Source organism: Asparagus officinalis, unplaced genomic scaffold (assembly GCF_001876935.1).
Source record: "Asparagus officinalis unplaced genomic scaffold, Aspof.V1 AsparagusV1_Un145, whole genome shotgun sequence".
Classification (NCBI taxonomy): domain Eukaryota; kingdom Viridiplantae; phylum Streptophyta; class Magnoliopsida; order Asparagales; family Asparagaceae; genus Asparagus; species Asparagus officinalis.
The window spans coordinates 159555-170654 of NW_017972411.1; the positions used below are offsets into that span (position 1 = coordinate 159555).

General features: G+C 35.9%; 1 protein-coding gene across 1 annotated transcript; it reads left to right on the top strand.

The window, feature by feature from the left end:
* Window positions 1–4135: 4135 nt before the first annotated feature.
* On the top strand, window positions 4136–10408 carry LOC109827328 (guanylate kinase 2, chloroplastic/mitochondrial). Its single transcript, XM_020394319.1, has 4 exons — window positions 4136–4427; window positions 4893–5024; window positions 6668–6859; window positions 9905–10408. The coding sequence occupies exons 1-4, from the start codon at window positions 4212–4214 to the stop codon at window positions 10241–10243; spliced, it is 879 nt and encodes a 292-aa protein (XP_020249908.1). The 5' UTR covers window positions 4136–4211; the 3' UTR covers window positions 10244–10408.
* Window positions 10409–11100: the final 692 nt, after the last annotated feature.

The following is an 11100-nucleotide window of genomic DNA, read 5'->3' on the forward strand; positions in this document are numbered from 1 at the left end:
CTCTTTGATATGTTTGATATTAGGATGAAAAAAAATTGGATCCTCAAATCTGCCCCTATTCTCTTGTTCTTTCAGTTTCTCACCCACATTACACGAAGCCTGATTGCCTCAAGTTTACCCATAGTCTAACAATACTCAAAACCCTTTTCTTTTCCTTGGATTGTTAGAAAAAATTATAAATGAGACAAAAATTCTTGCGAAACAAGTTTGTAGTATTGCAGATGTTTTTGACAGAAAAGCTTTGAAAAAGTAGTTAAGTTAAGATATCTGAAATTATAAACTATTTATAGATTTAAAAAGATGCTTTCAATAGTCATAACTTTTCAAAACCTAATAATCATTAAATGCTTTTAAACCTTTAAAAGAATGCTCAAATATCAGATGTGTGACTATCTTGTTTTTAAAAATAAATACTAACATGGATTTCTCTGATACTGATTCTGAAACTATATTACAAATATAATTACCAAGCATTAAGGCACCCATGATCCAGATCTTTTTTTTCACGCATCTTTTGTTCTTCCTAATTGCTTTTGTATCTCTTCTTAGTTTCCCATCTGGCCTGGATGGAGGGTAGAGAAGGGAAGGGGAATGAAAATTTTGATTTACTTTTGTTTGGGAGTTCCAATTAGAAGGGTAGAGAAGAGGAATGAGGGGGGAAATTAAACTAAAATTTTACGTAAAGAAGGGAAAGGGAAGGAAGGAAAAAAATTTCCCTTCCTTCCCCTAGTCATCTCCCAAGCACACCAATCATTTAAGCTTGTTCTCGTGAACTAAACTTCTTTGTTATTTACCCCAAAATGATCTTGATCATGAGAAGATTAGAAGAAGAGCTTTCCATACGCAACACAAAAGACTACAATATTCCTAGAAGTTGCAAAAAAGACAGCGGCAAAGTAAATGGCTCGTTGGAGACTTTGCAGGGACACGAGAGACAGCTAAATAGCGTACTTGACTATTCTATTTTTAATTAATCTAAGAAAGGTTAGTTTAGACATTTAAAAAATGTTTTACTTACTTAAACAGAATATTCCATTAGATGATGTGACACTTAAGTTGAGGGACAAAATTGCAAGAAGTAAACAATTTGAGGGGCAAATTTAAAATTATGATGATTAAAATACCTCTAATGTTAGGGTACATAGCGAATAAACCCATCAATGAATTATTGTTTTTCTGCAATAATTTTTTTTACCACCGATTGAATTGTAGACTGAATTCAAAGTGAAGTTACATTTATTTATGTTTCCACCTTGAAAACAGATATCTGTATTGGAGTTTCACGGAGACAGCTAAATTACCCAAGATTATCAAGAATTATTTTTCGGGGTTGAATCTGTCATATTTTAAGATTTAGTCCCCCACATCATAAAAATTGGAAGTTAGTCCCCCAGATTCTTTTAACTGCATTGAAATAAGTTCCTTTAGTTAGCACCTTGATAAAATTAATGGAATATTCTGTCTCTTTTAACAGTTTAGCGTGCAATTTCTCTTAAGAATTTAAACAAGAAACCGTTAACTTAAACCCGTAAACAAGCCAACCTGTTAAATAAATAAAAAAAAATCCTCAAGAATATATGTTGTCTCTCACCCATCACTGCTACCTAATTACAACAATACGCGCCAAAAATCGCAAACAAACTAAGAATACATGAAATCATATTCACGTAAATCACACCAACAACAAATCAAAATTTCCAATCCAAACTTATAACAATAAAAAACCATTTAAAGTAGTGGTAGAAAACTAACCAAAAAAAAAAAAACAAATCAGGCCTTTATAATAGCTACGTAACAGATTACTTGAAACTCAAAAGTCCAGGAGAGGTCTCCAAACGGACACGTGTAAGAATGAAATCTACAAGCCTAATATCTCAAAGATGAACCAATCGGTGCAAAACTAAACCCTCTAACTAGAATTAAACTAACTTGAAACAATCTCTTTTAATGTAGATTAATGCTCCGGGATCCTAAATAGGGGACACAAGGGGGGACAGGTGAGCTGTCTCCCTTCGGTTGGATGATGCACTGTTCATGAAAAGTGCATTATCCAACCGGAGGGAGACAGCTCACCTATCCCCCCTCGGGACCCGATAGCGCCTCCGTTTTATATGTAATATAGAGGGTTGGGGGGGGGGGGGGGGTTACTTTGCGTTGGAGAATAGGGGATTGGTTATTGCATATTAGCCTTCTCTATCTTGATCTTTATGAGTTTTTCTATTGATTTTCGTTGACTTGGGAAAGAGACTTCCCCTTTCTCAAATATTGAAGCAGGAATTGTTGCTATTGATTTTCATTGATTTGGGAAAGAGACTTCCCCTTTCTCAAATATTGAAGCAGGAATTGAGAGAGAGAGAGAGAGGACTAATCTCAAAATATGACAGAGGTGGAGCACTACTATAACAAGGCCCTTATCTTTTTATATGCCAGAGAGAGAGAGAGAGATGACTAATCTCAAAATATGACAGAGGTGGAGCACTACTATAACAAGGCCCCTATCTTTTTATATGCCAATTAACGCCATTTATTGTATGAGTAGCCATCACAACTCCTGGAATAATCTTATCCCACATAACAGGGACAATTTTTCAAAATCGACCCATTTAGACTTTTATTCCCAAAAAACATCACCATTCAAGAAAAATTACAAAAAACCGACCTGGTTTCAACCTCAGCACTGAAATCAGATTGGTTTTTTTTAAAAAAAATCGAAACTTCACAGGAGTTGAACTACCGTGAAGTTTAGGAGATCTGCTAAAGTTCACGGGAGTTCAACTCCAGTGAAGTTTCAGAATTTTTTTCAAAAACCGACCTGGTTTCAGCGCTGAGGCTGAAACCAGATCGGTTTTTGCAATTTTGTTTGAATGAGATCGTTTTTGGGGTTAAGTTCACAAAAGGGTCGGTTTTAAAAATTTGTCCCACGTAACAGAGGAGGACTCTGAGAAGAAGTTTTGCAGTTGCTTTCCTACCGCTGGTGGAGTACGTGGTGCGACAAACAGTGTTATTTTGGAGGAACAAGTGATCATGTTTCTTGTTTTTCGTTCTTTTTATTATCAATCTGTGGTTAGGTTTTTCGGTTGTGTTGCTAACAGGATGAGATGAAGGCTCCTGGGGACGTTTAGAGGCAATATCTGCCAAAAAGAAAAATGCCTTAAGGACCCAAAAATAAGGGATCCTGAGTGGGACATGTGAGGTGTCGCCTCCCTGTCCCGTGATGCACTGTTCATGACCTCATGAACAGTGCATCACGGGATAGGGAGGCGACATCTCATGAACAGTACATCACGGGACAGGAAGGCGACACCTCACCTGTCCCATACAGGATCCTCTATTTTGAGGTCCCTGTAGCAGCACTCTGCCAAAAAATTCATTAAAGTTAACAGAGTCAAACGAATTAATTCTGGTATCTATTCACCACAATGAAACTAGGCGATACCACCTGTAGAACAACGTACAAAGAAGGGGTCTATGTACAATTCACCCAGCCAAAATATCAAATTATTTTAGGTCCCTTGATTCAATGAGCTGTTAGTAGGGCTGAGCATGGTTCAGTTCAAACCGAAAAAACCGACCGAACCGACCCGGAAAAATCGATTTTATGAGTAGGGCGGTTCGGGTCGGATTGAAAACTTTTCAACCCGAATCGACCCGAACCGACCGAATATAGCGTAATACTACTCATTCTGATCTCAAACCCTACCCGACCCGTCCCCAAAGAGACAAAGAGTCAAACCCTAAACTCATTTTCTGAATCATTATGGGTTAAAAATAATATTATTATATCAGTGTTTAATGCTTCATAATCTCCTACTTTATTGATATCTTTTTTTTCTTTAACACAGTTTGTTGTTTGATAAGAAGCTTGATGAAGTTAGAACCGAACAAACCAAACCGAACCGCACCGAACCGACTTACAACAGTTCGGTTCGGTTTGGTTGTTTAAATTTTGATAAAAATCGAACCGAACCGACCGTTGCACACCCCTAGCTGTTAGGACTCAATCCATCCATCCGGAGAGAGACCTAGAACGGGACGTATGGGCAATTTTACTGTTGTGAGGGACTAATTTAAGAAATTAAAGATGAAAGGGGTTGATATGGAGAAAAACCCAGGGTAAAACGAAAAAAAAATGCAGCAAATGGGGAGAGCATGTGAAGGCTTCTACTAACTTCGTGACTCCATCCGTAAACCCCCTCTCTTCTTCTTCACCCATGCTCATATTCCGCAGGCTCATCTTCTCCAAAAAAATCCCATCTTTTTCGCCCCCAATCTCAAACCCTAACCCTATCCTCCCCCAAATCAACCGCTTTGGGTTCCATAAATCGAGCTCTAGGTCCTCTTTCATGGCCTCCGGCGGCTGCAGGACTGAGGACGCAGCGAGGCGGCGGCAACCCTTTGCTCCCCTTCCACCGTCCAATGGCGATAAGGTCAGGATTCTACGACGAAAAACCTTGTCTGAGGTGGCAAGTTTTGTAACTTTAATTGGGTGTTGTTGTGTAATTGATGCTTGTTTTAAGGTATTTTATTACAATTGTTTCCGTTACTTAAATTGGGGATGTTTTTTTTATTTATAAGAATCTTTGTTAAGCCCAACATTGCGGAAAATGGTTAATACATTAGGGTTCATTTCTTTTTAGACGGGGAGTGATGTATTTTGTGTATACGGGCGATAATAACGATAGTACATAGCAGCACACTTTGAAAGTTTGCACACATCTATACATTATGTGTGATGAGACAATAGGATTAGTTATCCGTATATTTCATCATAATATTGTGACATTGAGTCCGCCCAGCTTCCATGTGTTTATGGGGGATGAGAATGATGTAGTCTTTTCTGTTACACACTTCTTCCGTATTATGAAACTAAATTCATGCACATCCTATGACAGGCTGAGTTGTTCAGGGGGTTGGAAGCGGCGATAGGTTCAACTTTTGGCTCAGATCCTTTAGCGCCGCCGCCCAACCCATTAATCATTGTAATCAGTGGTCCAAGTGGTGTAGGCAAGGATGCCGTTATCAAGGTATTGTGTTAATGTTATTCATAAGTTATGGTTTCTCGTAGGCTCATATTATGAAGAATAACATCTTTTTTATTATCATATTGGAAACAATAAGCTCTTGCAACTCTTATTGATTATCTTTATTCAAGTCGTCTCCAATCAAAACGGGTTAAGTTCTGAACATGACTAGCTATCAACCTCGCCGAACGTTGAATTTATCCTATGCTATAGCTAAAAGGTTGCGAGTTAATAATATAGACCAATTTCATGCATAACTTAATAATTAACAAACCTGATGTCAACTCTCTATGATTTAGTACAAATTCTTGGTTGAGTTAACCATACAAGGGAGGGAATAACAAATGCTCGTGAAAAAAAGGATATGCGAACCTACCTATATGGACATGCATGTTAAGAGCATTAAATCAAGTAGCCTTTTTGTAGAGCAGGAATCTGTCTAGAATGAGATGAAACTTGTTCATTTAGTTCTTCCACCTAACGTTTTAGATATCGGTATTGGTTTTGGTTAACTTTTCCTTCCTTGATATAAGTATTAGGAGTTCCTGCAGTTTTGGAAATTTTGGTCCAGAGATATCAGGACAAGAAATAATTTAGTTTAGTAGCAAAGATTTCTATTCATTAATTTCTGCTTTTCTCTTTTCCTACACTATAATACAGTTCAGACCAATTTATTCATTGATTTCTGTTTTTGGATTTTCCCCATTATAATAGTTTCAAACCAATTTTTGATACTTCAAATATCTTCCTTAAGAGTTATTAGCCAGTGTTAGTGGTATGGTCTACTTTCATTTGGGACTGAATGCATGTTTCAAATCCATGACACAACTGATATGCATCAATATATCTGATACTTAAAACCTTGATTCTATATGTATAGTTGCTTGGGATTATGTCAATGTCAAGACTAAAATTATTATTATCAACAAGTGCCAGGGTAGTTTCTTGCATCTTCTTTTTTCTTTTCTTTTTTCCCTTTCCCTGTAGAAGTGATTAACCTATTGTAGCCTCATTTAATTTTGCAAAGAAATGCTTTATTTCATCATTAGTCTACCTAAGCCCCTAACTTATTCTTGTAAACTTGTAAGTGTTAAACAGGTTTAAATAGCATGAACTAGCCATTGTGATGGTCATTCTTATGTTAATCAAAAGTTTGCTGTTCTACCTTTTTCTGTTTATCGGCCTCTTAGCTATTAAATAAGTAAATAAATAAATAAACAAATGATTTCCAGTTACTGTAGCAGGTGAGGAACCACTTGAACATTTTCTCCTATTTGTTGATTAACATTTAGATACTGAAGCTACTTGCTGTGGGTTTTAATTTGATAAATATTTTATTTGTGCTAATTCTATGTGAGCATGCTGGAAAAGAATTTTCTTCCACGATAGGTAGTGTGGTTACAATCATCTACTTTCTTAGGTTTCAAACAGATATTTATCTCAAGTTTACCATTCTCACCATATTTTGATGTAATTTTGGATCTTCTACTTGTCCTTATTGTTACTATACTTTTACTTTATGCCTCTAGTGTAGAATTTTATCTTTGTTACTGTATATACCTTATGCCTCTAGTGTAAAGTTTGCTCTTTCAGAATATCATGAGCATGTTCCAACATAGTCTGAGCTAAACCTTTTAATTTTTCAGAGGCTTCAAGAAGTTCGTGGAGGAATCCACTTTGTCGTCACAGCTACCAGCAGAGCAAAACGTCCTGGTGAGGTTGATGGGAAGGATTACTATTTTGTTACAAAAGAGGAGTTCCTTTCTATGATTGAAAGGAATGACCTCTTAGAATATGCTCTTGTCTATGGGGATTACAAAGGGATTCCAAAACAACAGGTATCCATATGTATTTCCACTTGAATATGATTTTATTTTTTCCATCTGGAAAACTTCTCACTATTTTTCAAAGTTAGAAGTGGGAAAAAGGAATAGTGACCTGGACCACATATTTTCCAATGCTTTTTTTCTTTCGAAAACTGAACCTATGTCAATCTGGCTCTTTTCCTCTCTTTGTTTTTGAATTATCAGTATACAAGTTGAAGCTATCTCAATTTATGACGTGCAGTTCTGTTGCATTCAGTCTTTGGTGCATTCTTTAACATTCTATTAATGAGAGACCTTTGATCAAAATCTTAGAGCTTGTTCTTAGTGATATTGTTACTTACTCGCTGGTGTGCCTGAACCACCTGCAAGTTCCTTTAAATCCAAATTTTAGTGAATTATAGCCTAACTTTCCCTGTATTCAAACTTTTTTTTTTCTGCATAACCTATTTATCCAAATCTACACCCTTGGATCTCATTTCCAATAATGTTATAATATCCTCATGTTTCCTCCTTCCTTCAAACTGTTTGATGTATTCGTTAAAATCAAGTTTGTAATAATGCATGCTAGGAGTAATGAAAACTCGGTTTTCAATTGATATAATGATAATGAGAGTACTATTCTCTATGTAGAGTTAGTGAACTACATATAAAAGGTAGTACAAATGCATTATAGTGCAGTACAAATAAAGTACATCTTTTAACATCCCCTTGAACTCAAAGTAGATCGAAACCATGAGTTTGTATTGGAGTGGGAATGGATTCGGCCCATCAAAGATGACTGAATAAGTGGATCAAATTTAATGTTATAAGATGAGTCAAACTGCAACATAATGGTTTGTTATATACTATATAGTAAGAAATGGATTCATCCTGTTGAAGACGATCGAGCAGAAGTGCATTGGATCTGATTAAATCAGATGGCTCATTCTGCCACACAATGCTTTAGATATGCAATGGGAAACACATACAGATAGTACTTGACTGGATCTGCAGAAGGAACGGATCTGATCGACTCAGATGCCTGAAGTGGAGCTGATTCAAGCCACATGGAGTCAGACATGAGGTACATGAGTTGGATGCTAGTTGCGTAGTTGGATTCGAGAAGTTCTCTTCACTCAAAAGCAAAACATGAGGCATATGTCAAGTACTAGCGTGAGCTGCAGGCAATTTGTCATGAGACTGCGAAATTGAAGGAAAATTAGGTGAAGACCAGTCCAAAATATCATTGCAAAGAGTATATGCCAAAACCACAGTTGAAATCATGATGAGATTTGTTGTGTGATTTTGAGCATGCGTGGACTTTCTGCATTTAAGTAGCAGAGTAGGCTTTGGCTTCTGAGGAGTATTTTCACTGGTTCTTTGGCAAGAGTGATCATGTTTGCAGAAGTAGGAGTCTCATTAGACTTTGTTTAAATGAGATGGGGGAGGCTGAGCGATCATATTTGCAGATTCAAGAGCATCATTAAATGATATCTTGGTATTAAAAGACCGAGTGCTAATGATTGCAGAAGCAAGAGGATATTAGATTTCATTTTTGTGAGATTGGAAAGTAGTGAGCTTATGATTGAAACAAAGAGTTTAAGATTAGGAGGCTGAGCGTTCATGAGTGAAGAAGAAAGAAAAGCGAAGGTTTCTCTCCTTGCAATTTTTAAGCTAAAATTTTTTGGGGCCTAATTTCTTACTAGATCCAGATTATTTTTTATATAAAATTAGCAAGATGGTATTGGCATTGGTTATAACTTTATCTACTCTGCATCTTTCGTAGATGGCTAAAACTATATAAAGAAAGAAGTTAAACAGTTCGAAATTTGTGTTGGAAAATGTAGTGAATGAGTTATGTTGCTATTCTAAAGAAAAAAATTTGTAATTGTTTCCAAAAAATATTACTTATGTTATATTGCAATGAAAGTGGGTTTTTCACTATTCCTAGTATGGTATCAGAGTCCTCTGCAGCACCGCCGTCGTAATTCAATATCCTCAGTCCGCACGTTGTCGTTGCATCTGCTGTACTATCTACTCAGCATCGTCATCACTCCAACCCGATCCATCAATAAGTCACTTCCCTACCAGATTAGTAGTCCCAAACATCCATCGCTTCATTGATGCACCACCCACAATTTGCATCACCATCTGATCTCTCATTTCCATGTCTGATTTGTGATTTCATTTCCTTTGCTTTTTGGAAGAACACCACTTGGGTTTGTTTGAAGTCGATCATGACCAATGATAGAACTGCTGATCTGCATTATGTTGGTATCAGTTTGAATGGTAACAACTATGTGCTCTAGTTTTCAGTAATGATGCATTTCTTGCGTGGCACGAATTTTCAGAAGCATGTTGATGGAATTTTTTTATTCCAAAAAAAAAAGAGTCTGGAACAAGCGCTGCCAGTGTAGGAGATGATAAATATGAGCATGTTATAATTTGAAGATCATTATATGGATCTACAATGTAGACCAAAGTATCAGACTTCAGTTATCAAAATTTAGCATTGCCAAGGAATTTTGGGATTATCTAAAGAATTTATATCATCAATAGTATTGCATGTAAGTACCAGCTTGAGACATATATACATTCTGCCAGACGTGGAAATCTTTAACAATGTATTATATATTTCTTTAGGATAAATGGCATTCTTGCTTGCAATATCAGAAACATCTCTGCACTTGTCCTGATTTGTTACCACCACTGAACCGTTCATGTATCCTACTGCATATTCTTTGTTCCATAGTTAATGTGAATTACTTTATGCTACAATTCTTATTTGGGAATAGGGTTATAATGTAGAACGACTATCACAGTAGGCCACAAATCCTGAGAACTAATGAAAGCTACTCCCATATGTTCAATAAACATAAATTTCTAGATAGATGATTCGTGATAGCTTTATATTCTGACTCCAAACTTAAATCTCTTATTTATACATCTATTTGTCGCAAACCTTTGTTCTTACTAAGCATAAATTTTGAAGTATCAGATATCTGTCTTCTTATTCTCGTTGTTGGTTTAACAAATTGCCACTGGATATTATGAAAGTTTATGTACTTTGTTCTTCAGATTCGAGACTTCATGGCCAAGGGCTACGACATTGTTCTAAGAGTAGATATACAAGGAGCAGCAACCCTAAGATCAATCCTTGGAGATTCCGCTGTCTTCATTTTTCTCGTTGCAGAGAGTGAAGAAGCACTAGTAAAGCGACTCATAGATCGAAAAACTGAAACAAGTGATATGTTGCTTGTGAGAATTGCCACAGCTAGAGAAGAAGTAAGGCATATGAAGAACTTCGATTATGTTGTTGTTAATGCTGAAGGAAAGCTTGATGAATCTGTGAAGCTCGTGGAGTCTATAATTGATGCTGAGAAAGCTAAAGTCAGGCAACGCTTTGTGAAGATTTAGATGTTGAGGTATGTTTGTTATTATTATTGTTTTGTTTCCTTTTTCATGCATCAATCAGTGAGATAGGATTTAAATTTAACAGTTACTTTGATTTTGGCTTGGATTAGTGAAAAAATTGTGTAATTTTGCAACGTACGAACAATTCAGACGGTGGATTTGATGAAAGGTTCACAATGATTGTGTCTACAATTTTAATTGCCTAAATTGCACTTAAATACCACAAAGTCTCCCAATTTTGGCATTTATATACCATGAGCTGTTATTTGTGGCAAATAAATACCATAAGTTGTTTTAAAATTGGCATGCTAGTACCCTCGATCATAAAAATGCGAAATTTTTTACCCAAATGTTCCCATGTAACACTAACATATTAAGTTTATAACTTTCTAACATTAATATTTGTTAAATTTACCATTAAACTTTTCCCAACTCTATTTTAAAGTAGAATTAAGATTTTTGGTAGACTTAATAGCAATTTATGAAATATTAATAGTTAAAAAGCTCAAACATTAGCATGTAAGAATTATAGACAAATATTTAGGTGAAAATTTTCATGTTTGCATGATCGAGAGTACTAAAGTGACTATTTTAAAATAATTTATGATATTTATTTGCAAAAAAGAAAAAAGAAAAAAAGAAAACAACTCATGGTATATAAGTGTCAAAACAGGAAATTTTTTGGTATTTAACTGCCATAGCCATTTTAATTTACTGCACCTTGTTCACCAACCAAATCTTGATTCAGTTAAACAATGTAAGTAGGCTATTGTTTAACATTCCAAAGGTAAAAGAACAAGGGAGATGTTGAAATTGCACGTATGACCAATTCCAACTTCTTAAATTAAATTAGTCTAAGT

Coding starts and splice junctions, on each gene's coding strand:
- LOC109827328 (XM_020394319.1), top strand. CDS start 4,212: ATGCTCATATTCCGCAGGCTCATCTTCTCCAAAAAAATCCCATCTTTT. Junction 4,428..4,892: donor CACCGTCCAATGGCGATAAG/GTCAGGATTCTA, acceptor ATCCTATGACAG/GCTGAGTTGTTCAGGGGGTT. Junction 5,025..6,667: donor GCAAGGATGCCGTTATCAAG/GTATTGTGTTAA, acceptor TTAATTTTTCAG/AGGCTTCAAGAAGTTCGTGG.